At 41.2% G+C, this 25421-nt stretch overlaps 1 protein-coding gene across 1 annotated transcript in view; it reads right to left on the bottom strand.

Annotated features, from left to right (window-relative positions):
• The window catches only part of Fanci (FA complementation group I), a 55143-nt gene extending 32485 nt beyond the window's left edge, over positions 1 to 22658 (bottom strand). Inside the window, exons 1-12 of the mRNA XM_051206600.1 lie at positions 22579 to 22658; positions 19463 to 19565; positions 16219 to 16291; positions 14756 to 14886; positions 14242 to 14398; positions 14106 to 14163; positions 12252 to 12293; positions 11007 to 11130; positions 9993 to 10078; positions 8121 to 8247; positions 4021 to 4113; positions 2945 to 3081 (exon numbers count right to left, since the gene is read on the bottom strand). Coding sequence (XP_051062557.1) covers positions 2945 to 3081; positions 4021 to 4113; positions 8121 to 8247; positions 9993 to 10078; positions 11007 to 11130; positions 12252 to 12293; positions 14106 to 14163; positions 14242 to 14398; positions 14756 to 14886; positions 16219 to 16291; positions 19463 to 19546 — 1112 coding nt within the window. The 5' untranslated portion in view covers positions 19547 to 19565; positions 22579 to 22658. The remainder of the gene's footprint in view (positions 1 to 2944; positions 3082 to 4020; positions 4114 to 8120; positions 8248 to 9992; positions 10079 to 11006; positions 11131 to 12251; positions 12294 to 14105; positions 14164 to 14241; positions 14399 to 14755; positions 14887 to 16218; positions 16292 to 19462; positions 19566 to 22578) is intronic.
• Positions 22659 to 25421: the final 2763 nt, after the last annotated feature.

Below are 25421 nucleotides of genomic sequence, written 5' to 3'. Positions count from 1 at the left end.
TAAATTCATCTTTATATCATTATATCTCCCTATTAAGACACAGGAAAAGTATAATACAGCACTAAACAACAAATGAGACAGATGTGCATCTTGACAGATTTAACAATAATCACTCTGGAGAGAAGGGATCGATCAAGATAAATAAAGTGTATGTTCCATTTTTTCCCACCCTAGTACTTAAAACACAGCAAGATACACACATAGGGCTGGCAATATAACTCAGTTGATAGAGTGCTTTTCTAGCATACAGAAAGTCCTGGGTTCAATCCCTAGCATTGCATAACACTGGGCACAGTGACATACACCTGCAGTTACAGCATTTGAGAGGTAGATGTTGGATGGTCAAGGTCATCCTTGGCTATATAGTAAGTTCCAAAGCCAGCCTGAGATACATCAGAACCTGTCTCAAAAAAGGCATGTGCATGCTCGTGCATACACAGATGCACGCACACAATGTATGTATATGATATGTATGTGTATATATATTATAGCCCATATATATAAATGGCATGTATATATATATTTAAGTGAAAAACGGTATACACACACAAAATGCATAAGGTGTATATGTAGAAAAGCCTATATATATATATACATATATATATATGTATATATATATATATATCTAAAATGTATGCATAAGGTGTATATATGTAATATAGCCCATACATATTAATGTCATGCACACATATATAAGTACCTAAACGAAGGGCTAGAGAATGGCTCAGAGGTTAAGAGCACTGACTGCTCTTCCAGACGTCCTGAGTTCAATACCCAGCAACCAGATGGTAGTTCACAACCATCTATAACAAGATCTTGTGCCCTCTTCTAGCATATAGGCAGTAGAACATTATATGCACAATAAACAAATCTTTAAAAAAAAGATACATACATACAATGTATATATTAGGTGTGTGTATGTACATAGTATAGCCCATATATATTAATGGCATGTGTACATACATAAGTATATAAATGGTATACACACACATACACAATCTATAAAATACAGAGAAATAAAAGACTGGTTTTCTGATCTATCAAAAACAACTTATTTCTCTGTAGTTTATAGACTGTATAAATATGAATAGTCAACAGGATGGATTTTTGTTTATTAATTATTTGAGAATTTCAAATACTGTATTTTGATATATTCACCCCCAATTCCTCCCCATACTAGTCTTATTATTTTTTTTGTACTACCTTACTCTGAGACAGTCACTCACTCGACCTGGAGCTCTTGGATTCAGCTAGACTGGCTGACCAGAAAGCCCCAGAGACTTCTCCACATCTACCTCCCTAGCCCTGAGGTTACAGGTGCACATGTAATGCCTGGCTTTTTACATGGGTACTCCAAACCTAAGCTCAGGTCCACATGCTTTACCAACTGAGCCATCTCCCCAGTCACATAAAACAAGAATATCACAGTGTTTAGGAAAAATATCACTATGAAGAATACAAATCTAAGCATCAGGTAGCGTGAAAAAGGAAGTTACATGAACGTAAACTATTAAATTTCAGAACAGCAAAGATTAGACAAAGTTATAAAAGTTTCTATGAGGAAAAATACAGGTTATCTGTGAAAACACAAAAATTGGATAATCACCAGACTTTCCACTAGCAATTCTAGATGAAAGAGAAAATGAAAACGATAATGAACTTAGACCTTTACATCTGGTAAAACAATTTGACTAGTAGAGCAAAATAAAAATATCAGATATCAAGACTCAAAGTTCATCATCTAAACTGTATCAGAAAGAATTATTGCAAAAATTATGGACTTATGGCATTTTTTCCAAGAGAAAGGTATATGAGTCAAAGAATAGAGGTGAATGAAAGATATTAAAGCTAATATGAAGTCCAAATAAGTACTGTTAACTGCAACAAGGAGATGACAGGAGGGTGCATGTGTCTGCGTGCCTGTGTGTGTGTATGTGTGTGTATGTGTGTGTGGTGTGCGCGTGTGTCCCTGGTATAATGCTTGCCAGGGTTACAGCCCTCCACTGGTTATAACCTGGAGGCATGCTTACACCATTGGCAAGCAAGCAAGTTATGAACTGAAAATTTTACTGGTTTGTAGATTTTTTTTTTCTAGTACATTAATGCTTTTTATTTCAAAACACCACAGGAAAACAGGCTGTTAACAGTGCTAACATGGCAAGCTGTGGAAGGACATGATATTGTTGAGTCTGTCACCTCATTTGCTACCTCCTGGCTTAGGTCACAAGCATAACTCCGTATTCTGAAGAGTTTATTACATGATTCTTGCCAATGTTTACACATTTTGCTCCTTCCCCATAATTCAGCAGTTGTGAATACTTAAGCTTGTTGCTCAAGGTAAGGTTCAGTACCTATTACAGAATCATATGTGAAGAATATAAACCATCACAGTGCTCAGAGCACAAAGCTAAATGCATTTTAACTTTGTCCCATCTTACTATCCCCACGGGTCTTGTTCTCAGAGCACAGCTTTCCAGAACAAAAGATTTTAAAGAAATAAATTATGTTAGAGCAGAAATGCCTCTATCTAGTGCCTCTCTAGACACCACTAGGCAGATAGAAGTCTAAATAAAATACTATCAAAAATACAACAAATTAGGGTACCCCAAATTCAATCACGTAATATATGTGTTATTTTTTTAGGTTAATTAAGTGATTGGAGAAATCATGTATGACTAACCAGCAAATAACTGAGGGAGAGTATAATAACATCACTCACATATCTCTCTCTCAAGTCTGGCCCCATCTGGTAGCAAGAACCTGTTCTGCTAGATTACAGGTGAAGATGCTTTTAGATCCCAAGGCGGGCAGAGCTCCCATTTCCTGGTTATGCACTGCCTGATTCTGATTCTTTGACCTAACTTGGAGAGATACCATTAACTTTAGGAAAAAAGAAATTGGACACAGCTTTGAGTGGCTTTTAGAATATGGTTCATCAACTCACCTGTTTTTTACCACTTCTAAGATCATGGATGAAACACAAGTTCTCTGAGGGATGAGAGTCTGAAGAAATTTTGAGCCTTGGAGGAGCTGAAGGTCCTTAAAGCTTTTTATAACCAAAGTCTTTAAAAGATCAAACACCTAATGTAATCAAAGAAATGAGAAAATGAGCCAAAATTATAGTTTCTTATCTGAGATAAACCTGCAAGTAGTCCCTAGAGTCACTGCTTACACAAAGCCCTATTGTGACTGTTTAAACAGACTGAGATGATACAAAAGCTGTGACCTTCTTCATGAGAAAAGGGGGAATCATCAGTATATTATAAACATTTCCCATGCCAGGTCTGGTGGTGCACACCTATAATCTGATACTCAGAAAGCTGAGGCAGGAAGATTACAAGTTTGAGGACAAATGACTTGACTTAGACCCTGGCTCAAGCCTAAACCCCCCCCCCCCTTTTTTTTTGAACATTTATTTATCACATGTATTTGGGGGAGTGCATGCCACGGTGCATGTGGAGAAGTTGGAGAACCACTTTTGGGAGTTGGCTCTCTCCTTCTGCTATGTTGTTCCTAGTATTTTCAGCTGCTGAGCCATCTCACCAGCTCCCTCATCTCAAATTATTTAATAAGTCAACAGAGTCAGGTATGTAACTCAGTGTTCCACCACCTGCCGCCAAATGTGGGGCCCAATCAATGTTCCACACCACAGAAGACAAGAAAACGTTACTAACAGTCTTGGAACCCTAAAGAAAATTATGGCAAGACCTTTATGTTTTCCTCAGTGACTATCAGGGATAGCTCTTAGAAAGCTACCACGAGGCTGCTGCTGAACAGCCACCTAGGCTGACTTGTCTTGTCGCCTGCACACGTCTCTGACTCTCTTATCCCACTCTATCATCTGGCTTTCTCCATGGGAAATGAAGGCATACACCAGGAATCTGAAGTTTTCCAGCAGCCTACAACAGTAGTCTTTGTTGCTGGAGGGATAGGAAAGGATACTAATAAAAACAGGTACTTGTATGCTTTCTTGTCAACCATAAAAGGAATTGAAGTATTGTTTAAAAAAAGAAAAAATACCTGTTCCTCAAATCTCTGTACCCTTGTTAGAGAGAGAAGAAGAGCAATGCTGAAAGGACATAAGCATTTACTGGGGTCTCCTTGCTGTCCAGCCTAGAATAAACCAAATGTCGTTACACTTCACAAGTACAACAAAACCTGTTTAAAACAAGTTCAATAAACAGGGCAGTGGTAGCACACACCTTCAGTCCCGGCACTAGGGAGGCAGAGGCAAGGGGATCTCTGAGTTTGAGGCCAGCCTGATCTACAGAGGGAGTTCCAGGACAGCCAAGACTACAGATAAATGCAGGAGGGGGTGGGAGGGAGGAGAGGGGGAAGAAGAGGGAGAGGTAGAGAGAGAGGTAGAGAGAGAGAGAGAGAGAGAGAGAGAGAGAGAGAGAGAGAGAAACAAAATGGTTACTCTGAACACATGAAGTGAACAATGGACTGACAGGAGATGATGGAAGACTTCAGGCCTAATTCAGTCATGGTCCTTAAGCAGCCTTTCCTGCACAATGGACTCAGGGCTCTTAGAGGAAGCGGCTGGTATTCTGGTATGTCATGGAAAGCACAAGTAAACCTTGCATATCCTGTGCCACAAAAATGCTCAAAGACCAATGCTGCCACATCAAAAGAACACATAACCCAACGCAGGAATTCAAATAACTCTGATCTCAAAATAGATAATGACTGCTAGTGAATAATGAGAGGAGTCAGTTAAAAAGCTTTACTGACATGCTGACGACACTCAGAACAATAGAGGGGAAATATAAAAACTAACACTGCTTTAATAGAATAAATGATACAATAGAAGCTTTCTAAATTTTGCTGAGGGAGGATTGCCCCAGGCTGGAGGCAAACGTGGGGTACAAAACAAGTTCTAGGTCAGCTAGGGATAGCAAGACCTAGCATCGAAATTTTAAAAATTTATCTTTCAAGTTTACTATTTTGTAATTCCTAGTTTAATTCCTGGTTTAGACTAAGAATCATTAACATATGGAAAAACAATTATTATGTGATCATTGGAGTAAAGGATTTTTACGTTCATAAATTGACATAATTTTAAAAGATTTTTAATTATGTACATTGTGTAACTTTGTACATGAGTTCAGATGCCTGCAGAGGCCAGAAGAGGGCTTTTGACTCCCTAGAACTGGAGATACAGGTGGTTGGGAGCGGCCCACTGTGGGTGCTGGGAATAGAACTCTTATGCTTTTAACCATTGAGCCATCTCTCCAGCTAAAATGTTGTTTGTTTCCATCACAAGGGGAATATATATCTTTACAAATGAGGAAAGCTGGCACTCATTATCTTAATCAAATGATTCACCATCACCAGAAGAAATCCTAGACACTATGTGCTTGGAGGGAGAGTGATTGGCCTGTCAACCAAAGACAACCTGTTTTTGTGTAGGCAGTGAGTAAAGGGTGGTTTTCACATTTTAAAATAGTTGGTAAAGGATCAAAGGAAAAATAACATTTCATAACAAGAAAATGAAATGTTTCAAGTCTTAGTGTCTATAGAGTTTAATCTGGACACAGCCATACCAATTCATGTAGTCTTGTCCAGGGCTGAGTTCTTGCTACCACACTAATGCTGAGCAGCTGTGACAGAATGTGAACCCTGCAACCCTAAACTAGTCATTATCACCTCTGTACACAGAGCTTCTGACCTCTGCAGACAAAGTCCAAGGCTTCTGAAGGGTCTGTGCTAAAAACACAATCTAGTCCCAAGAAAATAATCAGATAAATCTTACAAAGTAGAACCCGAGATGACAGGGCAGATGCTTTTAAAAAATTACATAATGGGGATAGAGAGATAGCTCCGTGGTTAAGAGAACTTGCTGTTCTTGCAGAGCACACAGATTCAGTTAAAAGGACCTACATGGAGGCTGACAAACATCAGTAACTCCAGTCCCAGGGGATCTGATGCCTTCTTCTGACCTCCTCTGGCACGGGCACACATGTGGTGCACATACATACATACATGCACGCAAAACACTCACAAACACATCATGAAGATATATTTACAACCAAAATAAAAGCTAAAGTAAATAGTACTTAACAAAGCATAGCCAGGCAGAGGTGGCACACACCTTTAATCTCAGCTCTTGGGAAGCAGAGGCAAGAGGATCTCTGTGAGTTCCACAGACCGAGTTCCAGGACAGGCTCCAAAGCTACAGAGAAACCCTATCTTGAAAACCAATAAATAAATAAATAAATAAATAAATAAATGTATATTAGACACAATAAACCAATGCAAAAAAAAAAAGTTTTACACCTGAATAGATCATAGGGTGAAAATAAAAACAGTCATAAAACAGCTATGAAAATCTAAATTAGGATTACAGATTAAATGACAATTAAAGGAGTTAAAATTAAACTCATAGGTAAGAGGATGTCACTCATATTCTCAGGAGACACATACTAAAGTGTTTCAAAATTTCCTTTGAAATGGTTCACAGCTGGAAAGGTGTAAGTCAGAGTTACAAATGTACTTAATAAGGGAACAGAGGCATTTCTCTTTTTAGACATTTATCTTTGCTGTTGGTTGAGGTTTTTTTTTGTTGTTGTTTTGTTTTCAGAATGAAGTTAGAGATAAGCATGATGATGGAATATGCCTGTATCTCAGCACTTGGAAGGTGGAGGCAGGAAGGTCAGGAGTTCAAGGCCAGCCTCAGCTCTAAAAGGAGCTTGAGGCCAGCCTAGGATATACAAATACATTCTCAAAATAATAAATCAAAACAATTTGTTTTTCTACCTCAGATATTTAATAATGAATAATTTAGCATCATAAAATTCTGTGGTATACTAGAAATAAGTAAAATCCCAATTTATAAACATGGAAGCTTAAGTCAAAGATAAAAATTACTTAAGTCAGAAGTATACTGAGTTTCCTGCCAGTTGTGACTCATGCCTTTAATCCCAGGGCTTGGAAGACAGAGGCAGGCAGATCTGAGTTTGAGGCCAACCTGGTCTACAGAGCAAGTTCCAGGACACCAGGGCTACACAGAGAAACCCTATCTCAAAAATAAACAAAAACAGATAGGTAGAGAGAAGAAATCAAAATAAATAAAATTAGACTGTGTTCCCTCTAAAATCAGATGCTATTTTGCACTACAGAAAGATTTTTACATTGTGTGCTTGTGTATGTACACATGCAGCATACACACCACAGCACATGCATGTAGGGCACAGATAGTTTTCAAGAGTCAGTTCTTTCCTTCTAGCATGCTGGTCCCAGGGACCATACTCAGGCAATCAGGCTTGGCGGCCATTCCTTTTACCCACTGAACCATTTGACCGCACCCTAAAGGTTTTTATTTAATTAAGTTAATTTATTTTTGGAGTTCAAGGAAAATTTTATTAAAATCTGAAAGTAGAAGTGTTACCATCAGTGGTGGCACAGGCCTTTAATCCCAGCACCCAGGTGGCAGAGGCAGGAGGATCTCTTGAGTTCTGAGTTCAAGGCCATTCTGGTCTAGAGAGTGAGTTCTAGGACAGCCAGGGTTACATAGAGACACCCTGTCTTGAAAACAAAAACAAAAACAAAAACAAAAAACAAAAAACAAAAACAAAAAAAAACCAACAACAAAAAAGTCAAACAGCACAGACGTCTGACACCTGGAGGACAAACACCCAAAAGCCATATGGCGGAAAGGCTTTAGAAAGAACGTAAGGAAGCCCAAGGTACCAGAAAAGCAGCTTAGCTTAGGGTCTGAGCTGCATAAGGAAGGTTTTTAAATGGACCTTTTGGTTTAAGGGTTGGAAAATAGCATATATCTTCTGCTTTCAAAGACAAAAAGATGGCAGGTGATGCTGCTGCACACCTTTAATCCAGCACTTGGGAGGCAGAGACAGGTGGATCTCTGTGAGTTCAAGGTCAGCCTGGTCTACAGATCGAGTCCCAGCCAGGACAGCCAGTGCTGCTACATAGAGAAACCCTTTCTCAAAAAGCCAAAAAATAATTAATTAAAACAAAAACAAAAAAACAGGACAAAAGATCCTCTAGACCCATGGATGTCCTCTTTTGTGCTTCTGGTCACTGACACGAAGGAGGCTTCAGTACAAACTCCCTGTCTCATGGAGACCCGGAAACATCTTAATAAGCGCTGGTGCTACCTTTATGTGTTTCAGAAGTTCTCTGCCCAATTCACAGTCCAGTTTGATGGCAAACACAATGTGTAGAATGATGGTGCCTTCCACATGATAAAGTTCATCTGCTGGAGCGGTAACAAGCTCCAACAGCCTAGAAGATTCAATAGCAAGGTTGAAGTTAGGGTTAGAGGATGAAAAAGCACTGGGGCGCACAAGCATCCAACTGAAGCTGTGAAACCGTGGAAGCAAAAGTGGCAAGAAAGCTTACAGCAAGAACTGTGTGGTGGACTTTCCATCTCTTCATCTCATTCTCTCTTCCCAAGTCCAACCAGATTCAGTCAGGCTCCACCCTCTCCTTACCCCCACCAGCGCCAACACCTAGTCTTATAAGGGTCATAGAGGATATCCATGTGGCCAAACCCAGCAAGGTCTCACGGGGCTATGCAGCCTACACTGGCCTTGAATCTGCCTCAGCTCCCAAAGTGCAGAGATTGTAAGCATGCCCCTAACACCTGGTTCCCCTGTCCTCTGGGACACTGCCACTGATCTCAATGTTTTACCCATCTGTAAATGTCCAGTATCTCAGAGCTGACAGGTTTCTTCCTCTGTATTTCTTCTCTAGATAATCCTATCCTGCCCCTTGGCTTTAGTTCCTTCCCATTTACATGTATATGTGACTTTCTTTTCAATAATTTAAAAATATGTATCAATTTATATTTTTGGTTCAGACTTTCACCTGCTCAATGCTCCATACAGGCTACTATTGAGCATTGCAAGTCTAATGTGGTCAGAACAGACCTCCTTACTGTCTGTGAAACCTGTTGTCAACTTAAGAGACTAAGTCAATGTAGAGAACCACCTTCTCATCAACTGTGCAAGTCAAGTAGAAGGTTATTACAGACTAGGAACAGCTGATTGCACTAGACCCAACACTATGAACTCCTTAGCCAAGCCACTTGAATTAAAATCTTTGCTGTTATTTTCTGGCTATACAATGCAGAATAATACCTGAATTTGTTGCTTGGTTTCCATGTCCACTAAAACCCAATGTTTATAGTACATGCACCTGGCACAGAATAAGCACTCTGTGTATTTGTTTTAAGAAAGAAAACATCTGGGGCTGGAGAAATGGCTCTGTGGTTAAGAGCACTGGCTGTTCTTGCAGGGGACCTGGGTTTGGTTCCTTGCACTCACAACCATCTGTAACTCCAGTTCAGGGGGATCAGATGCCCTCTCTGGCTTCTGATAGTACTGCATGCACATGGTACATGTGCACTCACATGCACTCAGGCACACACATATACACACAAAATAAACATTTAAAAACCCCCACCAATTTTCTAAGATGTCACATTGTGTTCTGCCTTTGTATTATTTCTAACCTGAAAATGCTCTCATCACCGTATAGTGGTTCTTATCAGTCAGTCTAGGTTGAAATGGAACCTTCCCAGAGATGTCTTCCCAGACCCAATCTAAAGTAGCTGTGCTGTCACTGACACATCATCCTTTAGATTCATCACATTCCACTAACTCTAAGATTCTCTTCTCACCAACATTTAAGCTCCATAACAGCAGAAGTCTCATCTGACTGGTCCATCACTATAGTCCCACGGCCAATGCTACCCACAGAGCAGGCAATTAGCTGTTTGTTAATTTTCTTATAAATAGATGTTAAATCTGCATCTTACAAGACAGTTTATTGGTACCTTCCTGGAAAGGTATGAATAAGAGTATAAGAGACTGAATTATTCTCTTGCCTTTGTAACTGAGCATCTGGAGGGGGGCTACAGTTCTGAACTGAGGGGAAGGAAGGGATGAAAGGAAACAACCACACAAAGCGCCAGGTGGGAGGGGAATTTGTGAAAATGCACTGCACTTCTAAACTGTGGTACTCACTCATCGCTGCTTTGTTCCTTGCTGTGCTGCTTATCTAGCTCATTGAAGAAGGTTATTATTCCATCCAGAACACTCCTTCTGCTTCCCTAAAAATAAAATAATTATTTATAATAAAAGAATGTTCACCTAACTGATGGTAAAATAACCAAGGGTTATCTAGTCTAAGTTTAAATAAGTTACAACCTAGCATCATGGTAATAACACACAAAACACTTTCAAGTTGCAAAAGTTTGAAATACTTCACAATGCCAGGGAAACCACTTGGTTGTAAGAGTACATGCCTTGGGTGTCCAACCCTAGCTAACTGTTGTGTTGTAACTTCCTCCTAGATAAAACATTTCATTCTGCACGGAAGCTCCTTAAGCCTAGGTAATAATGACAGGCAAAGGCTTCAGGAAGTCCCTGAAACTGAAGAGATACACTAGGCCCTAGCTTCCTCAAGCACATATAGGCAGCAAGGACTGGTGGGAGACACTGTCAGGCCAGCTGAGCTGCTTGAAGGAGGTTCCAACTTGCTGTGCTGCCTCTCCCAGTGTGCCCTACACTCCAGGATTCCAGTTTTTGTGGGCTGTCATCCACGCTGGGGTGGGCCTTTTAGCAATGTAGTCTTTGAGTCATTTCTGCTCCTGCAAGTAACTCTCATCCACATTCCTGAAAGCAACCCCAATAAAGCTTGTTGTTGCACTACGGTGGGCTTTGGTAGCATCCTTATGGGATCTGCTGTTGGTTCCCTATCTGGTTTGAGCAGGTGTTTGCTCACATCTTTCCAGGGATAGTGTCACACAACAAATACTGTAGTTTCTGTGCTTTTAAGTGTACACACTTTCTGAGGCCTATTTCTTTTACTTTCACACACAAAAAAATATTTTCCCCTTGGCTGAAAAGCATGATCAAATCACCACAGATGAGATAAAAATATGTATACCTTAGTACGGAAAACAACAATCTGAAAAGGCTGAACTGGGATCGCTGCTTATGCCACAGAATTAAGGAGGATAACTGCTTTATTTGTACCTTGGAAGAGAGAACCAGAAGCTGATAGACCAAGGGTGGTATTTCTTGCAGGTTCAACTTTGAAAACATCGCCAACACTTTTGCCACCACCAGATCCATCTCTTCTGTTGTTAGGCGGACATCCCTGTAGAGCAAAGATTTAAGCAAAGCCTAACTGCTTTGTTTTCAGAAATTCAATTCAGAGTTTGTAACTGCCAAAATTCTATCAAACATTTTTTTTAAGAAATAAAATTTAGGGACTAGGCACATATCTCAGTAGGGTAAAGCATTTACTTTAAGAGTGAGAACCAGGGCTTGGCTTCCCAGGACTCATCACCTATACTTTCCAGGATCTCTGGACAAGCTACCTAGTTAGAATAGCTGAATCAGAAAGCTTTGGGATAAGTGAGAGACTATGTCTCATTACCTACAGTAGATGATGACCAAGGAGGACACCCAACATCAACCTCTGGCCCACACATACATCCACACTCACAGCAGCAAAGACACCCCCCCCCCCATAAGTACCTTCTTGGTAGCAAAGACACATACAAATATGAACAGCACACACACAAAATTAATAATTAGCTAATTAATTAAGGGGCTGAAAGGATGGCTCAATGGTTAGGAACAGTTGCTGCTCCTCCAGGAACCGAAGTTTAATTCCCAACACACACAATGAGCAGTTCAAAATCACCTATAACTCCAGCTCCAGGGGATCTGACACCCACTTTTAGCTTCTTCATATACATGCACACATAAATAATAAAACAAGTCTTTAAATAAAATTTGGAATTAAAGAATAAAGTAACTATTAGTCTATAAGCTGTTCTCTTGAGTTTTCTCTTATGAATAATCTTTTCTTTTGCTTTGTATTTCGAGACAGGGTTTCCCTGTAGCTTTTGAGGCTGTCCTGAAACTCACACCAGTAGAGAGGGCTGGCCTTGCACTCACAGAGATCCACCTGTCTTCTGACTCCCAAGTGCTGGGATTAAAGACATGCAACACTACTGCACGGCTATTGGTTCTCTTCTAAGAGAACCAATAAATTTACCTAAGCATCTCAAAAGGAAATAAGTTATATATTTAATAAACTAAGCCAAAATGGAGGGAAGGGAAAAAATACCATAACAGAAAACAGGGGTACTCATAGCTATTACTCATAAAAAGTGGAGTTTGCGTTCACTGTGTCTCAATTTCTTATAGGAATGTTGACAAAGTTTGATGTAAAGACAACAAACAAACAAACAAACAAACAGTGCTTACTTGAACATAGAAGTGAGCTGGATCACATAGCGTTGAGCCCACCTGGTTAAAGACAATGAGGAAGAGTATGTGTTTATTTCATTTTAACTCCTTTACATAATTTTATAAAACTAATGAAGAAGAAGAAAAAGGGGGGCATTTCAAGTTTGATTTTCAATATTGGGAAGCAAGACAAAAGAAATACAATTTAAAACAACAGCTGGGTATAGTGGCTCTGGAATCTTGGCATTTCAGAGGCAGTATGAAGACCTGAAGTTCAAGGTTATCCCTTACATGAGACCCTGCCTTTTTAAAAAATACAAAGTGTATAAACAGAACCAATAACTTAACAGACTAGAAAAATCAAAACAGATGATAAGATTTATGCCCTAGCACCAAAAACAAACAGAGCACTCTGATAATACCAAATACTGGTAAAATCATAGGAAGCACACTTTATGTACATCTTATAGTGTATAAGTTACAACTTTAAATAAGCACACACTTACAAATCAATTTACTACTTGAAATAGTTTACACACACAGTTTACATAAGCACTTTTGTCACTTAGGTATATAAACAGGTTATGGAAAACTATTTTTGTTGACACAGACCTATAATGCCAGTATTCTAGAGGGTAAGGCAGGAGGGGCGTAAATTTAAGGCTATATATTGAGAGCCTATCTTTAATAAAATAAATAAGTTAGCTAGGTCTGATTGTGTACACTTGTAATCCCAGTACTTGGGAGGCTGAGACAGAAACAATGCCACGAATTTGTAGCTAGCCTGAGCTACACAATGAGACCTTTGTCTCAAAACAAAACAAAACAAACAAAAAAAAACAAGCAAACAAAAAACCCAAAGTGTTTTCAAAACAAAGAAAAAAAAAAAAAAAGACACAAATGGAGGAGACATTCCTTAACTAGATACTTCTTCAGGACTCTAAACCATATTTAGAGTCCTGTGCAGCTGCATTAAAACTACAGTCAAGTAAACTGGAAGCATGTGCAGTTTCAGTATACTAAATCAGATCTTTTCTTAAATACTTAACTGCAAACCAAATGATACTAGATAATACTAAATAAAGTTATTACCATAATTACTATACTTATGTTAATACATTGTATACTGATATATAATATATATGTAATTATATATAAATTTATATATAATATATTTAAGACTCTTATATTGTTATTGTTATTATTTGGCTTGGAAGTAATATTAAATAATAATAAATTAATATTTGTTTTGGAAGATACAGGGAAGAGACAAAGCCAGGCTTTTTGAGCTAACCCTGGCAGTCAGGAGGCAAACGTGGTAAACTGTACTGGGGAACTTTAGGGAATGAGAAAGCCCAGTGCTAGGAAAACATGCTCAGGCTTTGGCAGTAGTGTGAGCATGTGCGCACATGTACACACTCACCAGACACACATACACACACATCCACACTCAGCCCCCAACACACACACATAGAACTCAGAAAAGCTGGTAAGCAGCAGCAGCACTAATGATGGATGCTAGACAAGGGACCACTTATTTTCTGAGACAGGGTCCAATGTAGCTCAGGTTGCTCTTAAAAACTTGCTACACAACCGAAATGACTTTCTGCTCCTGATCCTTCTACGTCCACCTTCCAAGTGCTAGGATTATAGGAACATGCCACCATGCCTGGCCCTTATGGTGGTATGTTATAAACAACAACCATCAACAAAACATACAAAGTTTACTAATATAGCCAAGGACCACAGCATTCTACAATGTCGGCTCTCAGAAGCAGAGGCATGAAGATCATAAGTTCAAGGACAGCCTAGTCTCAAAACAACAAAATCACCTAGATTTGTGTGTGAGTGGGTGTGTATCTGGAGACTTACCTGACAGAACACAGGCTGTCAATCAACTGCCTCTTATGTTCTTCTCCATTCAAATCACCTAAAAACATAAAATGGATGTAGAGACTAATTGCATAATATGGAAAAAGAAAAAGCCACAGAGCTGGAAGAAAATTACCTTTCCCGCAAGTTAGCACTTCCTTTTTAGTAGCCAAGGCAGTAAGAATGATGGGTAATAACTCCAAAGATTTCCCATTTGCTAGGCTGTCTTCTCTGATAGCACCAACAAACTCACTGGCTAATTCAACAAGTAACGGTCCTGGAAAATGGTGAACCTAAAAGTTCAAGGACAAAGAAAATCTTAAGCAGGAATCCAGTATTTGAAACCTTTCTGAGAAATAAGTCTATTGCTGAAATATTGAATTGTCATGGCCTCCCACAATAGGCACTGTCAAGGACTCAGGGCCTCATGCTGTTCTGTTCCATACTTGTAATTGTAAAGAACTTCAAAGGTTAGAGTTCTCCATCAACCCCTTAACACTTTCAAGACCTACAAGGAGACTTGCATCATGGTACCGGAAGGTAAGTGCAATCTAAGTGGCTGATACCTTCCTGGCATGTTTTAAGCCACAGGTCTCCCCATGTAGGAATTACACTAGGTTTGGCACTGAACAATTCTACTTCCATCTTACCTCCAACATTAGCAATCCTATGATCTCAGATGCTACTTCTTGCTGCAAATCTCCTGATTCAACCAACTGGATACAGCAAGAATATATCTTGAATCTCCTAAGGGCTCCATCTTCCTCAGAGCAGGGGGAGCCTGGGAGTACAGAACAGAGGAAGAAGGAACAAAGCTCAAGAGTAAACAGGAAATACCAGGAAAATCAAACAAGCCTGTAATGTAATACCAAAACAGTACAATGGTGTTTTTTAATAGCAATATCGAGGGGTTTTGAAGAAGTACTCAGTTTAGCCTAAGCAAAAGGATTAAGTGTCACCTTCTATTCCACTAATCTATTTTATTACACAGTGCAGCAATTTGGGAAGGGGCTTCACTTATTGACTGTTAATGCTTTATGTTAGGATGTTATTGCTAGGCTAAATCAACATGGTAATAAGGACATTAAAATTCATCTCTTCCATAAGTAAGACACAAGAATACTGACAGAAATAGCCAAATTCAATTCCATAAATGAGCCAAAACTCAACTAAAGGAGCATCTCTGTAAAAAATAAAAACAAAAAACAAAACCCTGACATAGGCCAGGCAATCAATTTTATAAAGGTTCCAAATAGAGTGGGGCAGGTGGGGGTGGGGGAGGATAAAGCCAGATCTCACCTCACAACACACATGAAAGTCAACTCAAGATCAATCGAAGATCTGAATGTAAAAGCTAAAGCAAAATCTGGTACAGTGGCACACACTGTAATTCCAGTACTTGGACACTGAGGCAGAATTAGATATTTGAGGCTGAGCATGCTGGTGCACACTTTTAATCCCAGCACTTGGAAGAGGCAGAATCTCTGTGAGTTCAAAGCCAACCTGATCTACATAGCAAGTTCCAGATCAGCTGGAGCTACATAGTAAGATACTGTCTGTCTATCTATCTATCTATCTATCTATCTATCTATCTATCTATATACATATATACATACATACATACACACACACACACATATATATATATATATGTATATGTATATATTAGAGAATGCTACTGCAATTTATGAAACCACTCTGAGTCACAATCTGAACACAGAGCCCTTGTTCAAGAAAGTGAAACAAACATACTACACTGGGAATTAAGGCTCTATATGAGGTATGCAAGATACTCTGTTCTATTCAAACCCTAGCCCTTTGGTGAGTACCAGACACATCTTAGTGTCCTCTCCACAACTGTAAAAGACTGAATTAACCACAGCAGAGCACACTTTACAAGCCCCAAGTCAGCAATACACTCTCAGGTTGCCCTCCCAATTCCCCTCAGTAGAGTATCTCAGTGTCACACTAAGGTAAGCTCCACCTTAGCTGATTCTATAGAATCTCCCCAACCAACAGGATGTTCCAGTAGGGTTTCAGTCAGAAAAACAGCAATGACACCCACAAAGTAAACCAATCGACTGAGGGGTACACCGAGAGGGATGCAAATCACCTTTGAAGATGGCTCTCAGGAATGCTCCAACAGCTCTTCCTTTCACTGCTCGACTCTGAAGGAGATCAGTCAACTGCAAGCAAAGGAGAAAACAACCATAGGTCTCCGGGACCTGCTCCTCTGCCCATGTGACCTCACTGTGCAGAAGGAAAACAGGTGCTGCCAGGTTCAGGTCAGACTGAAACACTAAAGTTCTTCTCATTTTGACAGAGAAGCAAGATCTCAATAGAATCCTGAACCACCGACTAAAAGTTAGCCAGGCATAGTGATCCAGACCTGAAATCCCAGCACTTCAGGTTGAAGCAGGAAGACAGTCATTAGTTCTGGGCCAGCCTAGGATACAGAACAACTGCAAGGCCAGCAAGAGCCACAGAATAAAACTTCTTAAAAAAAATAACAAAGACTATGGCTGGGGATGTAGCTCAGTTGGTAAAGCACTTGCCTAGTATGCACAAGACTCTGGGTTCAAACTCTTGCACTCTAAAAGCTGGGTATAGTGGCCCATACCTATAATCCCTGTGCTGTTGAGGTGGAGGCAGGAGGATCAGAAGTCCAAGGTCATCCTTGGCTACACAGCTGCTCAATATCAGCTTGGGCTACACACCCTGTTTTGTTTTGTTTTTTAAAGACTATAGACTGCAACTATATCTGGCTCTAAATTTCTGAAAGAGATCAGTCAACTGCAACCAGAGGGAGAAAACAATTATAGGTCTCCAGGATCAGATGGAGCTCCATAGTAAGATATTGTCTCAAAATAAATAAGTAAATAAATAATTTTTGGGAGGTAGAGACAGGGGCTTGAGGTCTAGCTATATTAAAGGGTAAGTAAGAATTTGTCTCAAAATCCCAAAGGGAGTAAAATTCATTCTACCCCCCCTTTGGGATACTTATTAACTCTTTCATTAACACTAGCTACCATGGCATGATTTAGAGACATCCATCCATCCATCAACAAATACTTCTGAATATTTCTGGTGCATGTACTTTTTTCAGAGAACAATGTGTAAGGCTGGACAAGTAGACATAGTCATTAGCTTTAGAGTCTATGAGAAAGGGAAAGAATGGCAGAAGGAAAAAAAAAAAACAGAAAAGAATTTGTCAAGATGAGGAACAAGTAGCTGAGATAGACAATAACTGGAGGGAAGGGAGGCGACAGCGGGTAGTGTAGTCAAACCTTCTCTGAAAGTTTAAGCAGAGAGTGGGCAGGTAAGAAAGAGCTGGCTAAACGAGATAGGGGCATCATCATGCCAAGGCCCCAACAGAGCAAGCGTTAGGTGTTCTTGAGTACCAATGTGTCAGGTGAGTGGTAAGAAAGGAAGAGCAGCAAACAGTAATACTGGAGCAATAGGCAAGGACCAGAGTAAGAAGAATCCCATAGGTCAGTGTAGGAAGCAGAGGAGTGGCTGAAGAAAAACAAGTGATACTTCTTATGAAGAGAGAATGGGTTATGGGGACTGATGAGGGAAGAGACACACCTACTAGGAGAAAGTGTGAATGTGTAAAGAGCAGAAGTCCTGAGTGAATGTATATTGTTGACATGACACAGCCATGTTGAGGACCAAGGCCTTGGACCCATGGGAAATTGGCAAGGCCTTTCTGCCACATTAGGCTCAAATAGGCGAAAGGTGGAGCATTCCTTTGGTCTAAGTACAGTGTTTACAAATGATTGACCAGTGTGTGTGTGCAAAAACTAGCAAGGACAACTTTCTCCTCCAACCTTCGGGCTGTACACAGCGACCACACTGAGGTTCCAGGTTGTTGCAGTAGTTGGTACCACTCCATCAGAGTGTGCACAGCCCACCAACTCTTTTCTGTATATGTCTGTAAGTCTGTTCTTCCTTCATTCCCTCACCACCCCCAGTAAGAGTTCCAGGAGCAAGCCATGTGGGTCATGTGAAATGGTGAGAAATTAAGGGCAGGCCTGGAAGGAGCCACCCCTGCCAGAGTCTTGATCTGGGCTTCTGGTGCCCAGAATTAGGAAATAAACTGTTATACTACTATATAAGAGCAGCCTTAGCACACTAATACACAGGAGATGGGGGTGGGGGAAGAGAGACAGATTCTGAGAAGTAAAAATAGGAACGCATCATAGTTCGAAGGTAAAGGAGAGACAGAGTGATGCAGAAAAACAAGTCAGTGAAGATCCTTAATTTCAGACTTAAGCAACTACTGGAGGTGGTAGCATCTAATGGTGAAATCTGGGTTTTAGTGAGCACCTACATAACCCCGTGGGCTACCACAGCACACTGCTGAGCTCTACCCAGTGTCTGTGTCAGGTAGTGTTTTACAGAGCTTAGAACCTCTACTCGGAGCTATATGGGCAAAAATGCCAAGTAGATAGCTAGGTCATTATTGTTTCAATTTTATAATCATGGATTTACAGTGAAGATTCAGACATTGGCTTTCTTTTACCAATAATTTAAAAAGATTTTTCTGCCTACTGATTTATTTTCTTAAAAAAAAAAAAAAAAAAATGGAGACATATCAACAAGTAAACTAAGCTTCAAATCCTTAACTCCAGGCTCGATGTAGCTTCAAATATGCCTGCTCTAAGAACTAAAACATATATTGATCTGGGGGCCAAAGAGATGGCTCAGTGGCTAACAGTGCTTTCTGCTCTTCCAGAGGACCCAGATTCCCAGCACCCACATGGTTGCTCACAGCCATCTATAACTCCAATTCTAGGGGATCTGATGGCTTTCATGGGCATCAGGCATGCACATGGTACACATACATACATGCAGGCAAAATACTCACACACAGAATAAAAAAATTAAAAATAAAAAAAGCATACCGAGTTGTATATACTCAGCTGCAAAGGCAATCTAAGGTTATTTCAAATTTAACACTGATTATAAATGGCTTCAGTTGTCCTTTTAATTCTCAGCTTCTGATTTCTTTTTCTGTTTGTTTTGGGTTTTGTAGTGTTGGGGACCGAACCCAGGGCCTTTGCGTGCCAAGTGAGTCTTGTACCACTGAACCGCACCTCGGCCCTCTTTCTGCTCTTTGCTTAGTCCAGGCAGGACATGAACTTGCTTGCAGTCTTGCCAGTTTCCCCGATAGCAGGATTGCAGCTTACAGCTCACTGTCTACCCACGTCCATCAAGTAAGCCCTCATCACCTGAGGACATGGTAAGAGGATAAGCCCCAGTGTATCTCCGTGGCTCTGCAGTTGCTCCTCTCTTTCCTGCTCACACATCCTTTGAATTTGTCAAGTTTGGCCTTTGCTTTTAGCAGTACTTACATCATCAGTTTTCAGGGTTTGAAGAAACTCCTGCAGTTTATCTGTTGTTTTATCTGTTGCTAGAGATAAAATCTTCAGGTCCATGGTTGCTCATATCAGATAACTGTAAGAAGAAAAAAAAAAGGTCACAGCTGGAAGCTTCTAGAAGTAATTCATACCAGATACAGACAACACAATAGTGTTCAGCAAATAGCAACTTCCATGTAAGAGGATAATGCTTATCCTAATCAAGTCTTAGGAATTCCTTACAAGTCTGTATGTGGCTTCATAGCTTCTGCATACATTTTCACCATCTACATAATGCTTAAAACCAAAATAGTACTTAGCCATATAGCACATATATTGTAAATATATAGGACTATATAAGCATACAGAAAATACCATTCAACAAATGAATAAACTAACAGCATTGTAAATGATAAGTGCCAACTAAATGGTATTTTTAAAAAAGCAAGTAAGACTCGATCAGTGTTAAGAGTTTGTCAAGCATGCACAAAGCCCTGGGTTCAATCCCTATGCCATAAAAAAGAAACAAAACAAGTGAGAAGCTAGGAACACTAAAAATGATCTCAGAAGAGAAGTCTGAACTAGAGATTAAGAGACTACTTTGTTTGTTTTTCAAGACAGGGTTTCTCTGTATAGCTCAGGCTGATCTGGTATTCACTCTATAGACTAGGTTGGCCTGGAACTCACAGAGATCCAACTTCCTCTGCCTCCTAAGTGCTGTGATTAAAGATGTTCGCCACCACCACCCAGCTTAAGAGACAAAATTTAGGTAGCTAAGACAACCAGATGGTCTACAACAGTGGGAAGGAGAGCAGCATAAACAAAGGCAGGCATGTTTGAACTGAAAAGCATATTTGGGAACATAAGTAGATTGGCCAAGAGGGAGACCAAGTAGAACAGCAAGAAGGCTAGAGAGAGGGGCTGAGAAGAAACAAGATCTCAAGCGTCAGTTAAGGCACCAAACACCAAAATGTTGCACAAATCAAAGTGGGAGGGGATTACGTAAAAAGAAACTGAGAGGCGACCGAGAGGCTATCTGAGTGGAAAAGATAAAGGCCTGTGTAGAGTGGTGAACTGTGCAATGGAAGGGATGAGTGGAGGCACAGTGGACACAGTCCTGAGCAGTAGGGAAGTGAAGAGGTAAATGCACACTGCAGGGGGAAACCTACCCTTTCTCCTCTCCCTCCTGTTTCTCATCCATTCCTATCAGCAGCACCCACTCAGCCACTCAACCCAGAAACCTGGGCAAACTCTCAGGAACTCTGCTTTCATCCTCCATTTTCATTACCAAGTCCTATCAGTGTCAACCCCTCCCCAACATCTCTCAAATCTGTCAGCATCTCTCCACCTCTGTTCTGACCACATTACTTAAAACCACCAACATCTCACTGAACCATTCCAAAAATATCTTAATCTGTCTCCCTCTACACAGCAATACAAGATATTTTTAAAAACAAAAACCAAACTATATCCTTTCCTTCCAACCTATTCTTACCTAATCTTAAAAGTGGTTTTCCAGCCAGGTGGTAGAGGCCCACGCCTTTACTCCCAGCACTCAGGAGGCAGAGGCAGGTGGATCTCTGTGAGTTCAAGGCCAGCCTAGTATACAGAGTGAATTCCAGGACAGTCAGGGACATGTGAGGCGCTGCCTCAAACACACACACACACACACACACACACACACACACACACACACTAAAACTTTATTATAAAGAACTGAAGAAAAAAAAATCACACAATAGAATTAATCAGATCCAAAGTCTATACATGACAGTGACCTTCTATACAGTGAGAACAGCCATTCTGAAGCAGTGGGAGCTTCACACTGGAGTTTTACACCTTCTCTAGCAAATGTTTTTATGCACGCACCCACCTCCAAAGCCAGAAAAAATATGTAACAGTTCAAACTAGGTGACAAGGACTGTTTGCAGGAAATGGACATTGAGTCATGAAAAAAGGATGCAAAGCCAAGTGCCTTTCTAGTTTTATCACTCTTAAGAACAATGAATTGCTTTCTGTCCTTTGAAGGCCCTCCTGGTATTGGTCCTTACAAATGATTTCTCATCTGAAACAAAATAAATACCCACCCTTCCATCCTTGCTCTCTAACCATTCAGTATCTACAAAACCTTCAGACTTCAGCTCAAACCACACTCACTTAGACACTCAGACGCTGGGGTTAAATCCTCTCCATTGCATCCTCTAAAAGCACCAGTAAAAGTCCTTCCCCAGTGTTACGAACTTTTAATATTACATTTTAAATTAATGGCTAGGTCTCCCACTGACCTACAATTCCATGAGTGTATCCAGGTTTTGTTTTGTTTTTTTTTTTTAATCGTTGTTATCTTGAGCACAGCGTATATTAAGGACTTAGCAAATACCTGAAGTGGACCAAAGGAAGTCACTCCGTTGATGGAGGGCTTGCATAACAGGCATGAAGCTCTTATTTTGATGAAATGCCACCCCACCCCAAGACTATGTGAACCTGACATGGTAATGCATGCCTGCAATCAAAGCACTCAGGAGGTGGAGACAAGACCAGAAGTTCAAGGTTTCTTTCTAGGCTACACAGTTTGTAGCCAACCAGGCTACATAAGACGCTGGCTCAAAAACAGAACGAAAGGGAAAAAAAGAAACAGAAACTATAAAACGAGACAGTTAATGTGTATTTTTCTATCCCAACTTTTAAGTACTGTGCCGAAAATATACTAAGTGTTTAGTGAAGATTGGGGTTTTGCTCTGAATGCTATGGTAAACACCATATAAAAGTAAAACACAAAACTAGACATTTGGTGGGGGTTGTTAGCTTCTGGAACTCCATTCTACGCACGAGTGCACCTCCTGAGCACCCTGCCTATCCTACGTAATGCCGCTGGCCTGTCTTCCTACGACACTGGGCTCCACGAGCGACACCGGGCTCGGGGCCGGCCCAGAAGGGCAGAACCAACTGGGAGAGCTGAGCGGGGCGCACCCCGGAGAAACCCGCCAAAGCTGAGGCACCCGACCCCGCCGCAGGCACCAGGCACGGCAGGAAGCCACGTCGCAAGGAGACCGCCTGTCCTCCCGAGCCCACTTCTTCCCGCCCTGTGTGCGCAGACCCTGGACAGTCACCTCAACCTCACCGCATCCTCCTTCCAAAATTCCCGCTCAACTCCACGCAGCCGCACTTCCGTCGCCCAGAGCAACAGGTCCCGCCCCCGCGGCTCATTTCCGATTCCCGAGCTCGGTGGGGCGTACCATTCCAGCTGACGGAGGGGGGAGCAGATCATTGCGGATGGTCTAAGTTCACCAGCCAGGGAGGTGCTTACTAGCTTTGGGAACCCCAGAGTGAGCATGCGCGCTATGGTCTGACCTAGGCCAAGCTTTCCTTGAGCTCTGTAGCTGAAGCCAGTGCGGAAGGGATTGAATCAGTAGATGGTTTTGCAGGTCTTTGCATTGGAAACACCTGAAAGGCAGAGGGACCACTCATATTTCACCTTGTCATTGGGGAGAAATAGGAACTAACCTCTACTCCCTTATATAACCTCAACGTTTAGCTGGTACTTTCCCAGAGATAGTGAATGCTCAATACATATTTATTAATAAACACCCAGCTGTGGTGTCGAGATCCATGGAGCAGTGGACCGATGTTCTACTTTAGACTGAGGGTACAACTGGTGCAAAGTGTCCAGAGTCAACAAGCTCCTGGCTAGTTAAGAGCGCTTGGAGCTCCGTAAGATGGTAGAGTGGAAGCAGTGTGTGTGTGTGTGTGTGTGTGTGTGTGTGTGTGTGTGTGTGTGTGTGTTGTCTTTGGTAGTGGTCTAGGCTGTGGCAGTGGGATTTGAAGGGGTGAGTGATGGCAAGGCCTCGGATTAGAAAGTCATCAGGAGTGTAATGGGTCTACTTGATCAAATCTGGAAGAAACAGCTGCTGGAGGGAAGTGATGCCTCTACTGTCTTCCTGCGATCCTTGCTGGGACTCTTCTGCACTTCTGTTTCAACTTTGAGCTGTGAGATATAGCTAAAACCCAACAGCTGGGGTTGAGGATGCTTCCTGAGAGGAATTCTTTATTTCACTAAAGAAACAGATGACTATGTCCCATCTTCTGGTCAAACTCCTTCTAGGACTGAACCATTCAGCTGTAAAACTGTTGGCAGTCTGTGTAGCTTAAATATAAGTTCATGAGCACTCCTGAGTTTCCATTTGTGCATCTCAGAGCACTTACTGAATTGTTTATATGAATGTCTTCCCAGTAATGTGAATAATAGCATCTATGGTTTTCATTAACATTAACTTGTTATGTAACTGTGAACTCCTAATCCTCCTTCTACTTCCCAAATTCCTGCAAACATGCCACCCCACATGGCCAGCATTAACGATGCTAGTAAGATAAAGAATAGATTTGGATTAGTATCTGTAGTTCTCCTCTCTGGAGCAGACTTTCTTAACTAAGCAGCTAATCTTTTTCCCTTCAGCTCCCAAGCTAGATTTCCTATGTGAGCCACTAGGTAGGTACTTATTAGGGGCTCATCTCCAATCCCAGTGCTGGGGCAACAGATCTTTGGGGCTCACTGACCAGCTAGTGTAGCAAACTTGACAAATTCTAGACCAGTGAGAGATCTTGTCTGGGGTGGGGGGAGGAGAAAAGGGGAGAGAGCCTGAGGAATGGAACTGGAGGTTGTCCTCTGACATGCATGCACAACTGCAAATACAAACATGTGCATACATATACACACACTTAAAAAATAACAACAAAAGCATGCCTGCTTCTATATACAGTGAGGTCTTTCCTGTATGAGTAAGTATGAGTTTTCCTGGAGAAGACACTGCTTTGGGAATGATCCCCAATAAGCTCCTTACTTGCTGCAAATATGAACCTCTGTGTTCTTCTGTCTCCTGATTGTACACAGAGACTTTGCACTCACCAAAAAGCACCTTCATTATACATACAAGAGCCAGTGATATACCCAATACTAGAAAATATAGTCAACCCTAGATATGGTGTTGGGTCTATTATCCCAGTTAGAATGAGGCTAATGCAGGAAGATAGAATGATATAGTGACATCCTGTCCCAAAACCAAAAAAAAAAAAGGTCTGGGTGGTGGTGGCACACACCTTTAATCCCAGCACTTAGGAGGCAGAGGCAGGCAGATCTCTGTGAGTTCGAGGCCAGTCTACAGAGTGAGAGTTCCAGGACAGCAGGAATGTTGTACAGAGAAACCCTGTCTTGAAAAACAAAAATAAACAAATAAATAAGTAAATTTAATTAAAAAAAAAAAAGAAATAGAGCCAGTTAAGAGCAGGTTTACAGTAGTGAGATAAGGTGCTTCCAAGGTTAGCAAGAGGATGTGAGAGCCTAGCAACGCTGCAGAACAAACATGGTGAGAGTCCAGAGAAACAGTCTGAATGGAGGACTGACAATGTTCCTGCTATGCAAGGGACTCTTTGCACCTACTGTGGACACCCACCCTGAAGATTTGCCATCTGTCTTCCCCACAAAGTCACTCCTCAGCCACCCACAGAGTGCCTCACACACTGGTGGCCCACTCTGAAGAAGATAGCATCAGAAAAATGCCTGCATGAGTGGCTACAAGCTTGATGATGTCTAAGGAAGTACTGCAAACACGTCCTAAACACGTGACTCTGGGAAGGGCATGGCCAGAGAAAGGCCAATGAGGCACGTACTGGAAGTCTGTCAATAACCTGGGCTAAAGAGCTGCACTGCTTGGGAGACTTAGCAAGGAAGCATAAGCAGCCCACACTTAGACACACTTAACAGAGTCGACTTGCAACTGTCTCAAATGTAAAAGAAATGCAGTCGAGAGGTGGGGTGTAGCTCCACAGGTAGAGTGCTTGTCTAGCAGGCATGAAAACCCAGGTTCCATCTCCAGCACTGCTGTCCTAGTTAGGATTTCTATTGCTGTGAGGAGACACCATGACCACAGTGGGAGTGGCTTACAGTCCGGAGGTTTAG

This window comes from Phodopus roborovskii, unplaced genomic scaffold, assembly GCF_943737965.1.
Source record: "Phodopus roborovskii unplaced genomic scaffold, PHOROB, whole genome shotgun sequence".
NCBI lineage: Eukaryota > Metazoa > Chordata > Mammalia > Rodentia > Cricetidae > Phodopus > Phodopus roborovskii.
The sequence above is the reverse complement of the archived record's forward strand: the minus strand, read 5'-3'. Positions and strand labels throughout refer to the sequence as shown.